This window comes from Gossypium raimondii, chromosome 10 (genome assembly GCF_025698545.1).
Source record: "Gossypium raimondii isolate GPD5lz chromosome 10, ASM2569854v1, whole genome shotgun sequence".
Taxonomy (NCBI): domain Eukaryota; kingdom Viridiplantae; phylum Streptophyta; class Magnoliopsida; order Malvales; family Malvaceae; genus Gossypium; species Gossypium raimondii.
Window position 1 is genome coordinate 60,735,483 of NC_068574.1, and position 23,936 is coordinate 60,759,418.

Genomic DNA, 23,936 nt, shown 5'->3' on the forward strand with positions numbered 1-23,936 from the left:
GCTGCAAAGCAAAGCAGGAAAAAGCTGATGTGAAAGATGAACTGAAAGAGTGATTGATGGGGAAAAAAGGCTGAAAAAAAAAGCAATTCTAGAGCTGGGATGTTGACAAGAAAAAAAAAGGAGTTTGACATCGATCAAAAAAATGGATGATTTGAAACATCGCTTGATCAAAAAAAAAAAAAAAACGAGAACAATTCTTGATAACATAAGTGAGCTTTATTTCACCTGTAGTTTTTCTAGTATAAGTTAGCCATAACCTAGAGATTAAGGTTTGACAATCTAAATTTGATTCTATGAAGGGAATGAGGATGACAGAACAGAGACAATAGGGAATGGCAAATCTTCGGAGGTTTGATGATGCCACTGCTTAATTGGAGTTTTTGCCATACAAGGAGGAACAACTAAGCTGTAAGAACTTGTTTTACTGAATTCTTGCTTTATACAAGTGTTTGAACTGAGATTTTGAGACAACGCAAGTTGTTAACAGATTTGCCTTCTTCATTCTATTCAACATGGTGCAACTTAATATTTTCTTTTCTTTGATTTTGATTATCATATCAATTTGGGCTTAAATTTCTTTGTATGCAGCCGCCTTTCAAGTTGTTTGAGCATTGTAGTGAGGAGATATTTAAGATTCATACTGACTAGTTGCGGATTGGTTTTAATTCATAGGGAATTAATGGTACATCTTTGGAAAGACCATTATAGTTGGAGCTTTAACTACACAAAAGAGGAGGAACAAGTAAGCTTTTAATTTCTTTTTCTGAATGCTCGTTTCATACTTTGTGCTTGAACTGAGATTTTCAGGCCATTATTTATTTGGGATTTGCAGAGATAGTGCTGTTGAATATTGCAGTGAAAATTTCAATCATGGAGTTTTGAGATTTCAATGCATTAGCAGAAAAGCTTGAGGGGTTTCAAGTTAAGATTTCATAAAAAAGCTTTTACGTTGGGGTGTATACACATTGGTCATTTGGTGTTTAATGCTACCTTCTTCACGATGAGCTTGGGCGAGATGAAGTGTACTCAATTCCATTATCGACCTCGATGCTCTAAGTTTACCTGGACTCGATTTCAGCGATAGTTTTATACTTCAAGAACACAGATGCAACCGATTTACGCTAGAAAATAAATCGGTATCTTGTAAAGTCATCAATAAAGAGATAAAGTACACCTTCCTTTGAGAGACTCTTCATTGGTCCACACATCGGTGTGCTGGTGCAGACTTCTCTAATGCTCTCATCTTTGTGCTTGTAGGAAATGGCAATCTTGCCAATTTCCTTGTTGACATATTTCTAAAGCTCATCATTCTTTCTTGAATCGATGAAGTTTCAGCAAGCCCTTCATTGGCCATCAGAGCTATGGACTTGTAGTTTGCATGTCAAAGCCTCGGTGCGAGTCTAGAGTCATCGATGGAGGCTATGCAAGTGAATGAGTCATTTGGCAGTCTAGTTAAAAATATTTATCGGTCATGGTGGTATTATGAGTTTGATCCACTTGGATCAAAAATTTGGCATTCTTTCTCCTTGAACACAAGCCAGGTAACCTTTCTCAAGTAGTTGAGTTATCTTGAAGGTTCCTATCAATTTCAGGTACCAAAAGTATATTTGAAATGATTTTGGCCTGTTGGGTATAGATCGGCACATCTCCTCTTCCTTGACATCAATAAGCGACCATTTCAATTTCACCTTGGTTTTTGGATTCGTCCAAGGTCTTGAATATAGTTGCATCTGGTGACATGTGGTTTGTGCAACCCGATAAAGCCGATCCTTTGACCCCTTCTTTTGGTTTCTTTTGTGACCTGACAAAACATTCTTCTTGATCACTTTTTGACCACTCGACTTACGCCTTTTGATCTTGGCGGTTACATCTTGGTTTGCTACATTTGCGCAAACCTTCTCAATATAAGCCCTTTTCTTGCGATGTTGGCATCGCATCGGTCTATGAATGGTAACAAGAAGTTTTTAAAGTTATTTAAGAAATGAATTTTTCTTATAATAAACCGTCAAAAACAATCGAGCATAAGATAGTATTGTTGCTCTGTTTTTCAACCAAGCGAAGGATTATTCATGAAAGGAGTCTTCAAATAGTTACTGTAGACAACACAAATTGATTATTTCATACATAAATAATAAAACATCATATCTTACTTATATGAAAGAATTGTGGGCAGTGTAATGACAGGAGAGATTTGACTAAAAGATGTTAATCAATTTTAATTTGAGTCCTTAAGCTTTCAGGGATTTTTGAGAATTCAATCACTGGGAAATGACGGAGGTCTAGATTATTAAAAGATTCCATCTTGAACCATACATTTTTACCCTTGAGCCACTCATAACTAAAGTCTAAAGATCACTTGGAGGGTCCAGAGACAGACACACCTCTTCAATTTGAGTTCCGGATAAGTTCAATATTATTAAGCTTCTTGGGATTTCTGGAAATTTGACCATTGGGTAATCACTAGAGTTCAGATTACGAAAAGATTACAACTTTGAAATATTTCTTGATACGTTTTTTTACCTTTGAGTTTCTCAAGCTCAACATTTTAAGTCCGATGGGATACTCAATTGAATTAGCCACTTCATCTATTTTTGATTCACTTAATTCTAAAATAGGAAAGTAATTTGAGATCTCAAAAGCCTTCTTGAGAATATGAGATCCGGTAAGTCTAAGCCTTTTAAGTGATGTTAAATGATTGAGGCAAGAAAGTTCAACCAAACTTTCACACCACCTACACAGAAGAACTTCAAGGTTGATGGCTTCCTTAAAATAATAAAAATAAATCGAATAATGTTGCTATTAAATAACCTATGCTACCACATGAACAAAAAAACTATTTTATCAATTTATTAAATAATAACCCTTAAATAAATGGATAGATTTATATTTTAAAAATTATATTAGCAAATGGATGCTCTTTGTCTTATTGGAAGACATTGATTTCGAGATTACAAACCCATCTGAGCAAAATAATAATAATAAACTCCATCCACCCCCCTTTTCTTTACCCATTTTTATTATATAAACTAGTAAACAATTTTTACTCAAAAGGTTCACATGTCGATACCACCAAATGGCAAATATTATTATAAAATAGATTTTTCAAAATACAATGAATGTGTTCTTCAAAGGTTCACAAATCTATTTTGCTCTCTCCTGCTTCAATCACACAATCAATACTCTTTCATGGCTGCTTCCTCTTCATCTTCTCCTCAAACAGACACATGCCTTAACTTCATCACTCATCTGCTCAAAGCTTTGAAAGACGCGATGACGAATGCCTTCTTTCATGATGAAAAACCGGAGCAACCTTCACAAGCACTTCCTCAAGCAATTGCCTCTTCGTCCTCTTCTACTCGATTGAAGCATCAGGTTTTCTTGAGCTTCAGAGGTGAAGACACACGCCTTAATTTCACCGCTCATCTACTCAAAGCTTTAAAAGACAATGGAATGAATGTTTTCTTCGATGAAGAAACACTAGAAAAAGGGGAGCAACTTTCGCAAGCACTTACTCGAGCAATTGCAGCCTCAAATCTCTCAATAGTTGTGTTGTCGGTAGACTATGCTTCTTCAAAATCATGCCTGGCTGATCTCTCTGACATCATGCACCGCAAGGACACTCAAGGACATATTGTTCTTCCCATATTTTACCATGTTGATCCTTCTCATGTGCGGAATCTTGGTGGTAGTTTCAAAACATCCTTCATTCACCATGAATCAAATAGGCTACATCGAGTACAACGATGGAAAACTGCCTTCGCTGAAGTCGGTAAATTAAAAGGATGGCATATAGAAGGAGGCAAATTCGACAGGTAACTATACTTTTCTCATCATCTTATGTTAATAATCATTGTTTTAGATTTATATTTTTTTTATTATTTGCTAGACCTGAAACTGAGTACATCAAGGATATCGTTGAATATGTTATAAAGAAGTTGATGAGTAGCAAGTTTAGAAGTGCTTCTGCAGAGTTAATCGGAATAGATTATCAGAAAAAGACGATTTTGAGGCTAATTGAGAAGGAAGATAGTCGTCTAATAGGACTCTGGGGACAAGGTGGTATAGGCAAAACTACCCTCTCTGATGTTATATACAATGAAATCTCTTGTAAGTTTGAAGATAGTTGCTTTCTTCTAAATGTTAGAGAGAAGTTAAAAAAACAGGGGATGGAATCTTTACGAAATGAACTTCTTTCCAAACTCTTAAAACAAGCAATTCATGTAGACACCCCCTCAATTGGGTCAACTTTAATCCAAGAGAGGCTAAGCAATAAAAGAGTACTTGTTGTCCTTGACGATGTTAATGACTCGGACCAAATAGATTGTTTTGGTGTTAAACATTTTGGTGATGGAAGTAAAATTATTGTAACATCTAGAGATAGACAAGTACTTAAGAATGGAGGTGTTGACAAAATACATGAGGTAAAGATGTTAAATAAAGATGACTCTCTTCAACTTTTTTCTACATTTGCATTTAAACTATTGAATCCCGCTGCTGATTTTCGAGATCTATCGATCAAGTTTGTAGAGTATGCCCGAGGAAGTCCGCTTGCTCTTAGAGTTTTGGGTTCTAAACTATATAAAAAGTCTAGAAAAGAGTGGGAAAGTGAGGTGGATAAACTAAAAGAATATGACCAACCAAAAATTTCACAGATTCTGAGAAGTAGTTTTGATGATTTGGATGAAGTAGAGAAGAATATATTCCTTGATATTGCAATCTTCTTTAAAGGAACATTCAAAAAAGATGTAGAAGAAATTCTAAGTTGTTATTATAAGGGTGCTGTGTGTGGAATAAGCAACTTGATCGACAAGTGCCTACTTGGTAGCACATCTTATGATGGACGGATTGTTATGCATGATATGCTTCAAGAGATGGGCAAAAACATTGTTCGCAAAGAATCTATAGACCCTGGAAAGCGTAGTAGGTTATGGAGTGCTAAAGACGTGTATCAAGTGCTCAGTTATAATAAAGTAAGCTTTAGTTGTATTTATATTCTTTTTTATTTTTCATATCTTTCTGTGCTTCTAATTAGGAAGTCAATTAATTATGTGTTGTCAAATGTTAACAAGTTTTATTATTTGAATTTACTGCACATATCACTGTGAATGAGCATTATCTTAGGATATATAACACGAGATTTTCACAATGATTTATTGAGTTAGTATCTAATGCATTGCTTTAAGAAAACAAAATAAAATTAGACCTTTTCTAATATAATTACTTTTTTTCCTGATATAATTGTTTAATGGAATGCCCATTAATTTCTTTGTGTTGATACTTTACTTATTGGATTTTGTTCTTAGGGGATTAATCTAATTCAAGGAATAAAGTTAGACATGTCTCAAATTGACAACTTACGGTTAGATCGTTCTATTTTTGAGGGAATGATTAATCTTAGAGTTATCTTTTTCTACACTCCTGGGATGTTTCCGGGTAAGCGTTGGGCAGAAAAACTTCTTGAAGACCAAGTTGATGGCGTATCTCTTCCTGATGAGATAAGGTATCTTTGTTGGGATAACTGTCCTTTCAAATCTCTATCAGGCTTTAATCCAAAGAATCTTGTTGTGCTGAAATTAGTAAATGGCCATATAGAACATCTTTGGGATGATGATGATCATCAGGTATATTCTTTCATACTCTTTTCATCCAAGATACTTTCGAAATTTAAAAATAGTTTATAATATGATGGATTCAAAAATAGTTTATAATTTATACTCCATAATACATTAAATATAAAATTAATATTATTTATCATTTTTTATACGGTCGAAAGTAATTATACGATGTTTAGAAGTAATATAACTATTTATATTTTCTTTGCACAGAATCTTGTTAATTTAAGGGAAATTGAGGTTGGTGGTTGCAAGAAATTAAGGAGGATTCCTAGTCTAGTAGGAGCAATCAACCTTGAAATCCTTCACTGTAGGTGGTGTGAAAGTTTGGTTGAACTTCCTTGCCTCAGTCATTTAGCATCACTTAAGAAACTTGGACTTACAGGATGTGATAATCTCAAGACGTTTCCCGAGATCCCAAAACACTTTCCTATTTTAGAATTAGATAGAACTAAATTAGAAGAAGTGCCTGCTTCAATTGAGCATCTGGTCGGACTCAGAAAGTTGTGCTTGAAAAACTCAAACGTCAATATTGTATCAAGAAATATTTCAAAGTTGGAATCACTTTGTGATATGGATCTTAGTCATTGTCCAATGGTCGAATTCCCAGAAATTCCAAGAAGCTTGATAAATTTAAACTTATCTAAAACTCAAATTGAAGAGGTGTCCTTGTCTCTCGACTCTCGACTCTCTAGGTAATCTTCAAACATTAGATATGAGTGGCTCAAGGGTAAAAAATGTATCGATCAAGATGGAAGCCGCCCTTCGTGATCTGAATCTTAGTCATTGCCCAATGACAGAATTCCCAGAAATCCCAAGATGCTTAAGAAAATTGAATTTATCTAGGACTCAAATTAAGGAAGTGACATTGTCTTTAGACTCTCTAAATAATCTTCAGATGTTAAAGATGAGCTGCTCAAGTATTCAAAAGCTACAATGCAGTATCATCCTATTCGGTTTAAGAGAGATTCCAACAGTTGATGTGTCCTCACCAATCTTGATGTCTAAAATCATTTATAGGTTGCAAATGGATCATTGCGAGAGTCTTACATTACTCTCAGAGCTTCCACCATATATTCTGTACTTGGATGCACATGGTTGTACATCATTAGAAAAAGTATCATTTACAAATCTCGATGCTTTAGATGATGATGTTGCCGATTGGTTTTACATGTTATTCTGTAATTGCTTCAGCTTGAGTCAAGATTCAATTGATAACATTGAGGCAAATGCCATGCTCAAAATTGGATACCTGGCAGAGAAACAGAGATTGACATGGGAGTATCCTTATCTTTATAGATTATTTTGCTGTTTCACTGGAAACAAAATTTCAACAAATATGTTCGAGCATCAGAGCACGAGTTCTTCGTTAGTTTTGAAGATAGCCCCAAATGGGTCCAGTGGGAGCAGATTCTTGGTCTTTTCCATCTGCCTTGTGGCTGATCTCACGCGCTGCCACCACCATGAATATCTTAAATTTACCTGTGAATACCAATTGACAACCACCAGTGGTGGTGATTATGAAAAGTTCACAAGTCAGTGGAGTTCCTGTACAGACCTTGAGACGGAGAGGAAGTATATGGGTGATCATGTGCTGATTCTGTTTAGTGAGGAGCAATCAACCTTGAAATCCTTCACTGTATGTGGTGTGAAAGTTTGGTTGAACTTACTTACCTCAGCCATTTAGCATCACTTAAGAAACTTGGACTTACAGGATGTGATAATCTTAAGACGTTTCCCGAGATCCCAAAACACTTTCCTATTTTAGAATTAGATAGAACTAAATTAGAAGAAGTGCCTGCTTCAATTGAGCATCTGGTCGGACTCAGAAAGTTGTGCTTGAAAAACTCAAATGTCAATATTGTATCAAGAAATGTTTCAAAGTTGGAATCACTTTGTGATATGGATCTTAGTCATTGTCCAATGGTCGAATTCCCAGAAATTCCAAGAAGCTTGATAAATTTAAACTTATCTAAAACTCAAATTGAAGAGGTGTCCTTGTCTCTCGACTCTCGACTCTCTAGGTAATCTTCAAACATTAGATATGAGTGGCTCAAGGGTAAAAAATGTATCGATCAAGATGGAAGCCGCCCTTCGTGATCTGAATCTTAGTCATTGCCCAATGACAGAATTCCCAGAAATCCCAAGATGCTTAAGAAAATTGAATTTATCTAGGACTCAAATTAAGGAAGTGACATTGTCTTTAGACTCTCTAAATAATCTTGAGATGTTAAAGATGAGCTGCTCAAGTATTCAAAAGCTACAATGCAAGATCATCCTATTCGGTTTAAGAGATTCCAACGAGTTGATGTGTCCTCACCAATCTTGATGTCTAAAATCATTTATAGGTTGCAAATGGATCATTGAGAGTCTTACATTACTCTCGAGCTTCCACCATATATTACGTACTTGGATGCACATGGTTGTACATCATTAGAAAAGTATCATTTACAAATCTCGATGCTTTAGATGATGATGTTGCCGATTGGTTTTACATGTTATTCTGTAATTGCTTCAGCTTGAGTCAAGATTCAATTGATAACATTGAGGCAAATGCCATGCTCAAAATTGGATACCTGGCAGAGAAACAGAGATTGACATGGGAGTATCCTTATCTTTATAGATTATTTTGCTGTTTCACTGGAAACAAAATTTCAACAAATATGTTCGAGCATCAGAGCACGAGTTCTTCGTTAGTTTTGAAGATAGCCCCAAATGGGTCCAGTGGGAGCAGATTCTTGGTCTTTTCCATCTGCCTTGTGGCTGATCTCACGCGCTGCCACCACCATGAATATCTTAAATTTACCTGTGAATACCAATTGACAACCACCAGTGGTGGTGATTATGAAAAGTTCACAAGTCGTGGAGTTCTGTCATGGACCTTGAGGCGGAGAGGAAGTATATGGGTGATCATGTGTGATTACATTTAGTGAGGAGCAATCAACCTTGAAATCCTTCAACGTATGTGGTGTGAAAGTTTGGTTGAACTTACTTACCTCACCATTTAGCATCACTTAAGAAACTTGGACTTACAGGATGTGATAATCTTAAGACGTTTCCCGAGATCCCAAAACACTTTCCTATTTTAGAATTAGATAGAACTAAATTAGAAGAAGTGCCTGCTTCAATTGAGCATCTGGTCGGACTCAGAAAGTTGTGCTTGAAAAACTCAAATGTCAATATTGTATCAAGAAATGTTTCAAAGTTGGAATCACTTTGTGATATGGATCTTAGTCATTGTCCAATGGTCGAATTCCCAGAAATTCCAAGAAGCTTGATAAATTTAAACTTATCTAAAACTCAAATTGAAGAGGTGTGCTTGTCTCTTGACACTCCAAGTAATCTTCAGAGCTTAAATATGAGTGGCTCAAAGGTCAAAATTGTATCGATCAAGATGAATCCCTTCGTGATCTGAATCTTAGTCATTGCCCAATGACAGAATTCCCAAAAATCCCAAGAAGCTTAAGAGAATTAGATTTATCTGGGACTCAAATTAAGGAAGCGACATTGTCTTTAGACTCTCTAAACAATCTTCAGACGTTAACGATGAGCTTCTTGTTGAAACAATGGTCAGCATGCAGCAATCATGTTTTTTTTATTTTTTATTATTATTTAAAGTTGATGTAATGTAACTTAGTTGTATTCCAACTAAGTTTGTTAGTGGTAGTAGGTTGTGATTTATTTAAAGTTGATGTAATGTCACTTAGTTGTATTCCAACTAAGTTTGTTAGTGGTAGTAGGTTGTGATTAGGTTAACCTACTATTTAGTCAAGTTGTAAGCTTGTTTATATATTGGCTTTATGTCATTTTCAAATAATGAATGAATTCAATCAAGATTTCATCCATATGCTCTCTATTTTAGCTTTGCTTAAAATTTGTTTCATTTTGCTGCTTTGTTTCTGCCGCAAGTCTCGATTCTTGCTCAGCAAGCTTTCTGTTGAACATTGCTGTTTGTTGCACTTAGCTCTAACAATTGGTATTTAGAGCCTATTTCTTAAGGGATCTGTTATACAAATCCATGGCTTCATCAAGTTTTTCACCAGCTGTACCTCAAGTCTTCAATGGAGAAGGCTATCACATATGGGTTGTCAAAATGAAGACCTACCTGCAGGCTTTTGATCTGTGGGAGGTGGTCAACTCTGATGTTGAACCAAAGCCACTTAGAGCCAATCCAATAGTGGCTCAGATCAGTCAGCATGCTGATGAGAGGACCAAGAGGCACAAAGCCATGTCTTGCATCCAGAACTCAGTGTCAGATGTGATTTTCACAAGGATTATGGCCTGTGAATCACCAAAACAGGCCTGGGACAAGTTGAAAGAGGAATTTCAGGGGACTGAAAGAACAAGGCAACAACAGCTACTCAACTTGAGAAGGGATTTTAAAAATCTCAAAATGAAAGAGGAAGAAACAGTCAAGCAGTATTCAAATCGAATCATGGCTGTTGTAAACAACATAAGGCTTCTTGGAGAGAAATTCAGTAAAGCTAGAATAGTAGAGAAAGTCATGTCCACTTTACCAGAGAGGTATGAAGCAAAGATTTCATCCTTCGAAGATTCAAGGGACTTGACAACTATCTCCTTAACTGAGCTAATCAATGTCTTGTATGCACAAGAGCAAAGAAGAGCTAACAGACAAGAGGAGCACCAGGAAGGGGCTTTTCAAGCCAAAACAAAAGAAGCCTCGAGCTTCAATGCTCATAAAGGCAAAAAGATCTGGAAAAATAGGCCTAAGCCTGATGCTGCTAAAAGCAGTTATCAACCCTGCAGACATTGCAAAATGGTTGGTCATCCAGAAGATAGATGCTGGTTTAAACCAGATGCAGTATGCCAACACTGCAAGAAAAGGGCCATGTTGAGAAGGTTTGCAAGAACAGAAGCAAACCAAGACAGAACCAGTTTCAGCATCAAAAGGCAGAAGCTCAAGTGGCTAAAGAAAGCAGTGATCAAGAAGAACAAGTTTTTGCTGTGTCATGTGCAGCAAACCAAAAGAAAGGGTCAAAGGGCTGGCTTCTAGACAGTGGTTGCACAAACCACATGTCACCAGATGCAACTATCTTCAAGACCTTGGACAGAACCTGCAAAACCAAGGTGAAAATTGGAAATGGCCAGTTTATTGATGCTGAAGGAAGAGGAGATGTGCTGATCTATACTCCAACATGGGCCAAAATCATTTCAAATTACCTGAAATTGATAGGAACCTTCTCAGTATAACTCAACTACTTGAGAAAGGTTACTCAGTTGTGTTCAATGAGAAAGAATGCCTAATTTTTGATCCAAGTGGATCAAACCTCATAACAGTCACCATGACTGATAAATGTTTTGAAGTAGACTGGCCAAATGACTTGCATTCAGCCTGCATAGCCTCCACTGATGACTCTAGACTCTGGCACCAGAGGCTTGGACATGCAAACTACAAGTCCATAGCTCGTATGGCCAATGAAGGGCTTGCTGAAAAATTTATCGATTCAGTAAAGAATGATGAGCTTTGTGAAATATGTCAATAAGGAAAATTGGCAAGATTGCCATTTCCTACAAGCACAGCATGGAGAGCATCAGAGAAGCTGCAGCTTGTGCACACTGATGTGTGTGGACCAATGAAGACCGAGTCTCTCAAAGGAAGTAGGTACTTTATTCTCTTTATTGATGACTTTACAAGATACTGCTGGATTTATTTTCTAAAGCAGAAATTAGAAGTTGCATCTGTGTTCTTGAAGTATAAAGCTACTGTTGAAACTGAGTCTGGTTGCAAACTTAGAGCACTGAGGTCAGATAATGGAACTGAGTACACCTCAGCTCAGTTCCAAGCCTACTGTGAAGAAGCAAGCATTAAACACCAACTGACCAATGTGTATACACCCCAACAGAATGGGGTCAGTGAAAGGAAAAACAGAAGCTTGATGAACATGGCAAGATGTCTTCTGTTTGAGAAGAATTTGCCCAAAACTTTGTGGGCTGAAGCTGTTAACACAGCAGTTTACCTCCAAAACAGGCTCCCAACCAAGGCTCTGGCTGAAAGACTCCATTTAAAGCCTGGTTTGGGTTTAAGCCATCACTGGCTCATCTCAAAACTTTTGGTTGTCTGTGCTACACACAAGTACCAGCTGCAAAGAGAAGTAAGCTAGATAAAAGGGCTCAATCAGGGATCCCAATTAGCTATAGCATGGTTAAAAAAGGCTATAGAATTCTAGAACCTGGTACAAACAAGATCCTAGTGAGCAGGGATGTTGTGTTCAATGAAAAAGGATGCTGCAATTGGGAGAAGGCTAAACCAGAGGCAGTGGCTGAAGACCTGGCATTGGATCAAGCTGAAAATGATCAAAACACATCTGAAATAGATGTAGATGATGTTCCAATCAGAGGCACTCGATCATTGACTGATGTCTATGAAAGAGCACAAGTGGCCATTACTGAACCAACCTGTTTTGAATAGGCAGAAAGCCAGGAGGGCTGGAAGCAGGCAATGATTGAAGAAATCAAGATGATTGAAAAGAATCAGACCTGGAGTCTGGTTGAAAAACAATCAAACAGGAAGATTATTGGTGTAAAATGGGTTTATCGAGTCAAAAACAATGCTAATGGTAGCCTAACAAGTTAAAAGCTAGATTGGTTGTGAAAGGCTTCAGTCAGAGGTATGGAACAGACTACCTGGAGACCTTTGCACCAGTGGCCAGGCTCGATACCATCAGACTGCTAGTTGCCTTAGCAGCACAAAGGCAATGGTTGATACATCAACTTGATGTAAAATCAACATTTCTAAATGGATACCTTGAAAAGGAAATTTATGTGGAGCAACCTCAAGGTTTCAAGGTGTCTGACAAGGAAGAAATGGTGTACAAGCTCAACAAAGCTTTGTATGGCTTGAAACAGGCCCCAAGGGCCTGGTATAGCAGAATAGATGGCTATCTGACCAGTCAAGGATTTGAAAGGAGTCTCAGCGAGCCAACTCTGTATGTTAAATCGACTAGTACTGAAACTCAGCTCATTGTCTCAATATATGTCGATGACCTACTGGTGACAGGAGGAGATCGAGAGATGCTAAGTTGCTTTAAAGCCAAAATGCAACAGCACTTTGAAATGTCAGACTTGGGATTGATGTCTTACTTCTTAGGCATGGAAGTAACTCAAGCTGAGAATGGAATTTGGCTAAGTCAAAAGACCTTTGCTATGAAGGTTCTCAACAAATTCTCAATGGAGAATTACAAAGTAACCAGTACACCAGTTGCTATTGGAGAAAAGCTCTCGAGCCAAGATAAGTATGAAAAGGTTTGTGAAACAACCTATCGAAGTCTAGTTGGATGCTTGTTGTATTTGACTGCTACTAGACCTGACATAATGTATGCTGTGAGTCTACTCTCAAGGTTTATGCATTGTTCAAATGAAAGTCACTTTAGAGCTGCAAAAAGGGTTCTAAGATACATCAAAGGAACCTTGTCCTATGGAATGCAATTGACCAAGGCTGAGAACTTGAAGCTGGTTGGATATTGTGACAGTGATTGGGCTGGTTCTTTGGATGACATGAAGAGCACTACAGGTTATGCATTCAACCTAGGCTCTGCTATGATTTGCTGGAGCTCAAAAAAGCAGGGAGTAGTGGCTCAGTTGACTGCAGAAGCAGAATATGTGGCTGCTGCTGTAGCAGTCAATCAAGCCATATGACTTAGAAAAATTTTGAAAGATATCAACCATGAGCAAAAGGAAGCAACAGAAATAATGTGTGACAACCAATCTGCTGTAGCAATTGCAAAGAATCCTGTCTTTCATGGAAGGACCAAGCATTTCAACATCAAACTTCATGCAGTTCGAGAAATGGAGAAAGCTCATGTTATTCAACTGGTTCATTGCAGTTCTAAAGAGCAAATTGCTGACATTTTGACAAAGGCACTCAGTGTTTCCAAGTTTCAACACCTGAGAGCTAAGATGGGAGTTTGCAACATCTAACCAAGGAGGAGTGTTGAAACAATGGTCAGCATGCAGCAATCATGTTTTTTTTTTGTTTTATTTTTTATTTAAAGTTGATGTAATGTAGCTTAGTTGTATTCCAACTAAGTTTGTTAGTGGTAGTAGGTTGTGATTTATTTAAAGTTGATGTAATGTCACTTAGTTGTATTCCAACTAAGTTTGTTAGTGGTAGTAGGTTGTGATTTATTTAAAGTTGATGTAAAGTCACTTAGTTGTATTCCAACTAAGTTTGTTAGTGGTAGTAGGTTGTGATTAGGTTAACCTACTATTTTGTCAAGTTGTAACCTTGTTTATATATTGGCTTTATGCCATTTTCAGATAATGAATGAATTCAATCAAGATTTTATCCATATGCTCTCTATTTTAGCTTTGCTTAAAATTTGTTTCATTTTTCTACTTTGTTTCTGCCGCAAGTCTCGATTCTTGCTCGGCAAGCTTTCTGTTGAACCTTGCTGTTTGTTGCACTTAGCTCCAACACTTCTCAAGTATTCAAAAGCTACAGTACAATATCATCCAGTTCGGTTCAAGAGAGATTCCAACAGTTGATGTGTCCTCACCAATCTTGATATCTGAAACCATTGATTGGTTGGAAATGGATCATTGCGAGAGTCTTAAATTACTCTCAAAGCTTCCACCATATATGGAGGTTTTGGATGCACGTGGTTGTACATCATTAGAAAAAGTATCATTTACAGATAAAAATTCATTTCTCGATCCTTTATATGATGATGTTGTCGATGAGTGTGGCATGTTTTTAGTAATTGCATCAGCTTTGTTGGAGCTAAGTGCAACAAACAGCAAGGTTCAATAGAAAGCTTGCCGAGCAAGAATCGAGACTTGCGGCAGAAACAAAGCAGAAAAATGAAACAAATTTTAAGCAAAGCTAAAATAGAGAGCATATGGATGAAATCTTGATTGAATTCATTCATTATCTGAAAATGGCATAAAGCCAATATATAAACAAGCTTACAACTTGACAAAATAGTAGGTTAACCTAATCACAACCTACTACCACTAACAAACTTAGTTGGAATACAACTAAGTGACATTACATCAACTTTAAATAAATCACAACCTACTACCACTAGCAAACTTAGTTGGAATACAACTAAGTGACATTACATCAACTTTAAATAAATCACAACCTACTACCACTAACAAACTTAGTTGGAATACAACTAAGCTACATTACATCAACTTTAAATAAAAAATAAAACAAAAAAAAACATGATTGCTGCATGCTGACCATTGTTTCAACACTCCTCCTTGGTTAGATGTTGCAAACTCCCATCTTAGCTCTCAGGTGTTGAAACTTGGAAACACTGAGTGCCTTTGTCAAAATGTCAGCAATTTGCTCTTTAGAACTGCAATGAACCAGTTGAATAACATGAGCTTTCTCCATTTCTCGAACTGCATGAAGTTTGATGTTGAAATGCTTGGTCCTTCCATGAAAGACAGGATTCTTTGCAATTGCAACAGCAGATTGGTTGTCACACATTATTTCTGTTGCTTCCTTTTGCTCATGGTTGATATCTTTCAAAATTTTTCTAAGTCATATGGCTTGATTGATCTGCAACGAAGATTACATATTCTCGTCGCAATGATCGAGCCACTACTCCCCGCTTTTGAGCTCCAAAGAAATCATAGCGAGCCTAGGTTGAATGCATAACCTGTAGTGCTCTTCATGTCATCCAAAGAACCAGCCCAATCATCGTCACAATATCCAACCAGCTTCAAGTTCTCAGCCTTGGTAAATTGCATTCCATAGGACAAGGTTCCTTTGATGTATCTTAGAACCCTTTTTGCAGCTCTAAAGTGACTTTCATTTGAACAATGCATAAACCTTGAGAGTAGACTCACAGCATACATTATGTCAGGTCTAGTAGCAGTCAAATACAACAAGCATCCAACTAGACTTCGATAGGTTGTTTCACAAACCTTTTCATACTTATCTTGGCTCGAGAGCTTTTCTCCAATAGCAACCGGTGTACTGGTTGCTTTGTAATTCTCCATTGAGAATTTGTTGAGAACCTTCATAGCAAAGGTCTTTTGACTTAGCCAAATTCCATTCTCAGCTTGAGTTACTTCCATGCCTAAGAAGTAAGACATCAATCCCAAGTCTGACATTTCAAAGTGCTGTTGCATTTTGGCTTTAAAGCAACTTAGCATCTCTCGATCTCCTCCTGTCACCAGTAGGTCATCGACATATATTGAGACAATGAGCTGAGTTTCAGTACTAGTCGATTTAACATACAGAGTTGGCTCGCTGAGACTCCTTTCAAATCCTTGACTGGTCAGATAGCCATCTATTCTGCTATACCAGGCCCTTGGGGCCTGTTTCAAGCCATACAAGGCTTTGTTGAGCTTGTACACCATTTCTTACTTGTCAGACACCTTGAAACCTTGAGGTTGCTCCACATAAATTTCCTCTTCAAGGTATCTATTTAGAAATGTTGATTTTACATCAAGTTGATGTATCAACCATTGCCTTTGTGCTGCTAAGGCAACTAGCAGTCTGATGGTATCGAGCCTGGCCACTGGTGCAAAGGTCTCCAGGTAGTCTGTTCCATACCTCTGACTGAAGCCTTTCACAACCAATCTAGCTTTTAACTTGTTTAGGCTACCTTTAGCATTGTTTTTGACTCGATAAACCCATTTTACACCAATAATCTTCCTATTTGATGGTTTTTCAACCAGACTCCAGGTCTGATTCTTTTCAATCATCTTGATTTCTTCAATCATTGCCTGCTTCTAGCCCTCCTGGCTTTCTGCCTCTTCAAAACAGGTTGGTTCAGTAATGGCCACTTATGCTCTTTCATAGACATCAGTCAATGATCGAGTGCCTCTGATTGGAACATCATCTACATCCATTTTAGATGTGTTTTGATCATTTTCAGCTTGATCCAATGCCAGGTCTTCAGCCACTGCCTCTGGTTCAGCCTTCTCCCAATTTCAGCATCCTTTTTCATTGAACACAACATCCCTGCTCACTAGGATCTTGTTTGTACCAGGTTCTAGAATTCTATAACCTTTTTTAACCATGCTATAGCCAATTAGGATCCTTGATTGAGCCCTTTTATCTAGCTTACTTCTCTTTGCAGCTGGTACTTGTGTGTAGCACAGACAACCAAAAGTTCTGAGATGAGCCAGTGATGGCTTAAACCCAAACCAGGCTTCAAATGGAGTCTTCTCAGCCAGAGCCTTGGTTGGGAGCCTGTTTTAGAGGTAAACTGCTGTGTTAACAGCTTCAGCCCACAATGTTTTGGGCAAATTCTTCTCAAACAGAAGACATCTTGCCATGTTCATCAAGCGTCTGTTTTTCCTTTCACTGACCCCATTCTGTTAGGGTGTATACACATTGGTCAGCTGGTGTTTAATGCCTGCTTCTTCACAGTAGGCTTGGAACTGAGATGAAGTGTACTCAATTCCATTATCTGACCTCAGTGCTCTAAGTTTGCAACCAGACTCAGTTTCAACAGTAGTTTTATACTTCAAGAACACAGATGCAACTTCTGATTTCTGCTTTAGAAAATAAATCCAGCAGTATCTTGTAAAGTCATCAATAAAGAGAATAAAGTACCTGCTTCCTTTGAGAGACTCAGTCTTCATTGGTCCACACACATCAGTGTGCACAAGCTGCAGCTTCTCTAATGCTCTCCATGCTGTGCTTGTAGGAAATGGCAATCTTGCCAATTTTCCTTGTTGACATATTTCACAAAGCTCATCATTCTTTACTGAATCGATGAAGTTTTCAGCAAGCCCTTCATTGGCCATCCGAGCTATGGACTTGTAGTTTGCATGTCCAAGCCTCTGGTGCCAGAGTCTAGAGTCATCAGTGGAGGCTATGCAAGCTGAATGCAAGTCATTTGGCCAGTCTAGTTAAAAATATTTATCAGTCATGGTGACTGTTATGAGGTTTGATCCACTTGGATCAAAAATTTGGCATTCTTTCTCCTTGAACACAACTGAGTAACCTTTCTCAAGTAGTTGAGTTATACTGAGAAGGTTCCTATCAATTTCAGGTACCAAAAGTATATTTGAAATGATTTTGGCCCCTGTTGGAGTATAGATCAGCACATCTCCTCTTCCTTCAGCATCAATAAACTGACCATTTCCAATTTTCACCTTGGTTTTGCAGGTTCTGTCCAAGGTCTTGAATATAGTTGCATCTGGTGACATGTGGTTTGTGCAACCACTGTCTAGAAGCCAGTCCTTTGACCCCTTCTTTTGGTTTGCTGCACATGACACAGCAAAAACTTGTTCTTCTTGATCATTACTTTTTTCAGCCACTCGAGCTTCTGCCTTTTGATGCTGAAACTGGTTCTGTCTTGGTTTGCTTCTGTTCTTGCAAACCTTCTCAATATGGCCCTTTTTCTTGCAGTGTTGGCATACTGCATCTGGTCTAAACCAGCATCTATCTTCTGGATGACCAACCCTTTTGCAATGTCTGCAAGGTTGATCACTGCTTTTAGCAGCATCAGGCTTAGGCCTATTTTTCCAGATCTTTTTGCCTTTATGAGCATTGAAGCTCGAGGCTTCTTTTTTTTTTACTTGAAAAACCCCTTCCCGGTGCTCCTCTTGTCTACTGGCTCTTCTTTGCTCTTGTGCATACAAGGCATTGATTAGCTCAGTTAAGGAGATAGTTGTCAAGTCCCTTGAATCTTCGAGAGATGACACCTTTGCTTCATACCTCTCTGGTAAAGTGGACATGACTTTCTCTACTATTCTAGCTTCACTGAATTTCTCTCCAATAAGCCTTATGCTGTTTACAACAGCCATGAATCGATCTGAATACTGCTTGACTGTTTCTTCCTCTTTCATTTTGAGATTTTCAAAATCCCTTCTCAAGTTGAGCAGCTGTTGTTGCCTTGTTCTCTCAGTCCCTTGAAATTCCTCTTTCAACTTGTCCCAGGCCTATTTTGGTGATTCACAGGCCATAATCCTTGTGAAAATCACATCTGACACTGAGTTTTGGATGCAAGACATGGCTTTGTGCCTCTTGGTCCTCTCATCAGCATGCTGCCTGATTTGAGCCACTGTTGGATTGGTTCTAAGTGGCTCTGGTTCAACATCAGAGTTGACCACCTCCCACAGATCGAAAGCCTGCAGGTAGGTCTTCATTTTGACCACCCATATGTGATAGCCTTCTCCATTGAAGACTTCAGGTGTAGTTGGTGAAAAACTTGATGAAGCCGTGGATTTGTATAACAGATCCCTTAAGAAATAGGCTCTAGATACCAATTGTTGGAGCTAAGTCCAACAAACAGCAAGGTTCAATAGAAAGCTTGCCGAGCAAGAATCGAGACTTGCGGCAGAAACAAAGTAGAAAAATGAAACAAATTTTAAGCAAAGCTAAAATAGAGAGCATATGGATGAAATCTTGATTGAATTCATTCATTATCTGAAATGGCATAAAGCCAATATATAAACAAGCTTACAACTTGACAAAATAGTAGGTTAACCTAATCACAACCTACTACCACTAACAAACTTAGTTGGAATACAACTAAGTGACATTACATCAACTTTAAATAAATCACAACCTACTACCACTAACAAACTTAGTTAGAATACAACTAAGTGACATTACATCAACTTTAAATAAATCACAACCTACTACCACTAACAAACTTAGTTGAAATACAACTAAGTTATATTACATCAACTTTAAATAAAAAATAAAACAAAAAAAACATGATTGCTGCATGCTGACCATTGTTTCAACAAGCTTGAATCAAGATTCAATTGATAACATTGAGGCGAATGCCATGCTCAAAATTGGATACCTAGCAGAGAAAGTTAGATTGACATGGGAAGATGCTTGTAAACGAATCGAATTATTTTGTTGTTTCCCAGGAAGCAAAATTTTGGCAAATAAGTTTGAGTATCAGAGCATGAGTTCTTCATTAGTTTTGAAGATAGCCCCAAACGGGTCCAGTGGGAGTAGATTCTTGGCCTTTTCCATCTGCATTGTGGCGGATTTCACCCGCTGCTACCGCCATGAATCTCTTAGATTTATCTGCAAATACCAATTGACAACCGCAGTGTTGGTGTTAATGAGAAGTTCATAAGTGACTGGTGTTCCTTTATAGAGGATTAGACGGAGCGGTGTACAGGTGATCATGTGCTGATTCTGTTTAAAGAGGATATGGTTATAAAAGACGAGGATTATGAGGAGGCTTCATTTGAATTCAACATTCAAAATTCAGTTTACAATGAAGGAGAAAAAATTGAAGACGAATATATAAAGGTGGAGAAATGTGGTGTACATGTATCTTATATGGATGAAGAACCCAACATCACCCCCACAACATAAAAGTCCTAGGCACACTTAAGCACTAAACCTAATTCTTCAGTTGCATAAGTGAGCTTTATTTCATCTGTAGTTTTTGTAGTATAAGTTAGCCATAACCTAGAGATTAAGGTTTGACGTTCTAAATTTGATTCTATGAAGGGAATGAAGATGACAGAATAGAGACAATAGTGAGTGACAAATCTTTGGACCTTTAATGATGCCACTGGCTGATTGGAGTTTTAGCCATACAAGGAGGAACAATTAAGCTGTAAGAACTTTAACCTTGTTTACTGAATTCTTGCTTTATACAAGTGTTTAAACTGAGATTTTGAGACAACGCAAGTTGTCAACAGATTTGCCTTCTTCATTCTATTCATCATGGTGCAACTTAATATTTTATTTTCTTAGATTTTGATTATCAGATCAATTAACCAAGAGCCACAACATGAGCGCAGGCTATGGAAAGTGTGGGGAGCGTTGGGGAAGTCACCTTCGTTTCGAGTCTTCCAGATTCAACGAGTACCAGAAGGATCGATAATTTTGACTACGTGAAGCGTGCATTGAGCTTTAGGGTCGTCAGGGATGAGCATAGGCTGAGGAACTACAGGTCAGTCACTTTGGTCAATGAGATCTATAATGAAGGCAGAGCTCACACCATTCTATTCAGCTTTAGAAGTTGGGGCTTCTTTTTTACAATGATAATTAGACTACATATCAATTTAGGTTCAGTTATTAAAACCCCTGATTAGATTGGTGTTATCAGTCTATTGGGCATTAATTTAATTAAGAAAATTACTAAATATCCTTTCGTATTTAAAATAAATTAAATTATTCGATGTTATCATAGTTTTATATTTTAAAAAATAAAAAGCATGCATATGGTAGGATTTGAAACCATAACAATTGCATTAAAAATTCCTAAATTTATCACTCAAAGTTTTATTTTAATACTTTTTATAAATTTTAATTTTATTATACTTTAAATTTCATTTTACTCACAATTTAATTAAATTTATTTTCATTTTAACATCGTACATATCTCATATTTTACTAGTTTCTAATGTCATATTTTAGTTTCATATTTTATGTATTTAATTTGGAATTAGTTTTTAAATAATATACAAATTTAAAACTATATTAATTTTAAAAAATAAAAAAATTAGCTAAATACAAAAATATTTACATTAAATAAATAAACACATTTAATAATAGTGATTAAAAAATAATTATTGAACCATTCAAAAAATATTAATTATTGAAATTTAACTTTTATTTTCAAAACAAACCCAGAGAACATTTCACACCTGCATGGTAGACCCGTTGGACATAGAGGCCATGGTGCATGTGATTTTATAGATTAAGCTTTGACATTCTAAATTTGATTCTATGAAGGGAATGAAGATAACAAAAGATAGAGACAATAGGGAATGAAGATCTTTAGACCTTGAATAATGCCACTGCTGAATTGGAGTTTTAGCCATACAAGGAGGAAGAAGCAAGCTGTAAGAGCTTCAATTTGTTTTACTTAATGCTTGCTTTATACCTGTGTTCGAACTGATTTGCCTTCTTCCTTCTATTCAACCTGCTGCAACTTAATATTTTCTTTTCTTATCAATTTGGGCTCAAATTTCTTTGTATGTAACTGCTCTCAAGTTGTTTGAGCATTGTAGTGAGGAGATATTAAGATATTTAAGGTTCATACTGACTAGCTGTGGATTGGTTTTAATTCATAGGGAATTAATAGCACATCCTTGGAAAGGCCATTATAGTTGGAGCTTTAACTACACAAAAGATGAGGAACAAGTAAGCTTTTAATTTCTTCTACTGAATGCTTGCTTTATACTTTGTGCTTGAACTTGTTGTGAGATGGTGTTGGAGCTAAATGCAACAAACAGCAAGGTTCAACAGAAAGCTTACCGAGAAAGAATCGAGACTTGCGACAGAAATAAAGCAGAAAAATGAAACAAATTTTAAACAAAGCTAAAATAGAGAGCATATGGATGAAATCTTGCTTGAATTCATTTTAAAAAACTGAAAATGGCATAAAGCCAATAAATAAAGAAGCTTACAACTTGACAAAATAGTAGGTTAACCTAATCACAACCTACTACCACTAACAAACTTAGTTGGAATACAACTAAGTTACATTACATCAACTTAAAATACAAAATAAAATAAAAACATGTGATTGCTGCATGCTGACCATTGCTTCAACACTCCTCCTTGGTTTGCATGGAGCAAACACCTAGCTTCCTTCTTAGACATTCGAACCTTGCGACATTAAGGGCTTTAGTCAAAATGTCTGCAAGTTGATCCTCAGAATTACAGTGGATCAGCTTCACTTCCTGAGCTTGCTCCATTTCTCGAACAACATGTAACTTGATGTTGAAATGCTTTGTTCCTCCATGGAACACTAGATTTTTAGCAATTGCAACTGCAGATTGGTTGTCACAGAAGATCTCAGTAGCTTCCTTTTGATGCACATTCAAATCAGCCAAGATTTTCCTTAGCCAAATGGCTTGGTTGACAGCACTTGCAGCTGCCACATATTACCTTGACGATGGATTGAAACCACCAGACTTTGCTTCTTCAAGCTCCAGCAAAACATGGCTGAACCAAGGTTGAAACCATACCCTGAGGTGATTTTCATGTCATTTATCGAGCCAGCCCAGTCACTATCAGTGTAGCCAACCAGCTTCAGATTTCCTTCCTTGCTGTACCTTAAACCATAGCTCAAAGTGCCTTTGACATATCTAAGCACTCTCTTACAGCTTGTAAATGCTTCTCATTGCAACAATGCAAGAACCTTGAGAGCAATCCTACAGCATACATTATGTCTGGTCTAGTGACAGTTAAATATAATAGACAACCAATTAGACTTTTGTAGGTTGTTTCATAAACCTTCTCAAAATCACCTTGGCTCGATAGTTTTTCTCCAACAGCAACAGGTATTTTAGTTGCTTTGCTATTTTGCATGAAGAACTTGGTCAGAATCTTTGTGGCAAAGCTTCTCTGACTTAGAAATATCCCATTCTGTGCTCGAGTCACCTCCATTCCAAGGAAATAAGACATTTCCTCTAGATCAGACATTTCAAATACTTCATGCATCTTGGTCTTGAAATCGACCAGCACTGCTCGATCTCCTCCTGTCACCAGCAGGTCATCAACATACAGGGACACAATGAGCTGTGTTTGTGTCCATTACTTCTTGACATACAGTGTTGGCTCACTCTTGCTTTGATCGAATCCCAAATTAGTCAAGTAGCCATCGATTCTACTGTACCAAGCCCTTGGAGCCTGTTTTAAACCATATAGGGCCTTCTTCAGTTTGTAGACCATATGCTCTATGCCAGCTATCTCAAACCCTTGTGGTTGTTCAACATAGATGTCTTCATCTAAGAAACCATTCAGAAAGGCTGATTTCACATCGAGTTGATGGATCTTCCACTCGAGCTGTTCTGCTAAGGCAATCAGTAATATGATGGTGTCTAGCCTAGCCACTGGTGCAAAGGTCTCCAGGTAGTCCAGGCCATACCTCTGACTGAACCCCTTGACAACTAGCCTTGCTTTCAGTTTGTTCAAGGTACCATCAGCATTCTGCTTGGCTTTGTACACCCATTTCACCCCAATTATCTTCCTTTTGACTGGCCTTTCAACCAATTCCTAGGTTTGGTTCCTCTCAATCATGCTAATCTCCTCAGCCATTGCTTGCTTCCACCCTTGTTGAGCTTCAGCCTCTTCAAAATTGCTTGGTTCAGCTATGGCTACATGAGCTCTTTCATAAATCTTAGCCAATGGTCTTGTTCCTCTAACTGGTTCATCATCAATGTCCATTTCAGGAACATTTTGATCTGGCTCAGTTTGATCCGCTGCAAGTCCTTCTGAAATTTCCTCAGGTTCATGTTTTTCCCAGTTCCAACATGACTTTTCATCAAATACCACATCCCTACTGACTGACACTTTCTTTGTTGAAGGATCCAAGATCCTATAGCCCTTCTTAACAGTGCTGTAGCCCACCAAAACACCAGGTCGAGCCCTTTCAGACAATTTGTCCCTTTTGACAGCAGGTA

The 23,936-nt window shown here is 37.5% G+C and overlaps 1 protein-coding gene and 1 long non-coding RNA gene across 4 annotated transcripts in view; both read left to right on the forward strand.

Annotated features, from left to right (window-relative positions):
* LOC105775196 (disease resistance protein RPV1) overlaps positions 1-23,936 on the forward strand; it is a 37,681-nt gene that overhangs the window by 10,569 nt on the left and 3,176 nt on the right. The window contains exons 1-7 of one of the 3 annotated variants that reach the window (XM_052621615.1): positions 3,125-3,812; positions 3,887-4,970; positions 5,304-5,621; positions 20,026-20,134; positions 20,322-20,473; positions 21,259-21,368; positions 21,600-21,923. In XM_052621615.1, coding sequence (XP_052477575.1) covers positions 3,187-3,812; positions 3,887-4,970; positions 5,304-5,621; positions 20,026-20,046 — 2,049 coding nt within the window. In that variant the 5' untranslated portion in view covers positions 3,125-3,186 and the 3' untranslated portion in view covers positions 20,047-20,134; positions 20,322-20,473; positions 21,259-21,368; positions 21,600-21,923. Of the gene's footprint in view, positions 1-3,124; positions 3,813-3,886; positions 4,971-5,303; positions 5,622-20,025; positions 20,135-20,321; positions 20,474-21,258; positions 21,369-21,599; positions 21,924-23,936 lie in introns of those variants that run through there. The other 2 variants (XM_052621614.1, XM_052621613.1) reach the window with 2 other exon arrangements.
* LOC105775214 (uncharacterized) lies at positions 208-940 on the forward strand. The gene is made up of 3 exons (XR_008189671.1): positions 208-408; positions 673-742; positions 833-940. It is a non-coding gene; the product is annotated as an uncharacterized LOC105775214 (long non-coding RNA).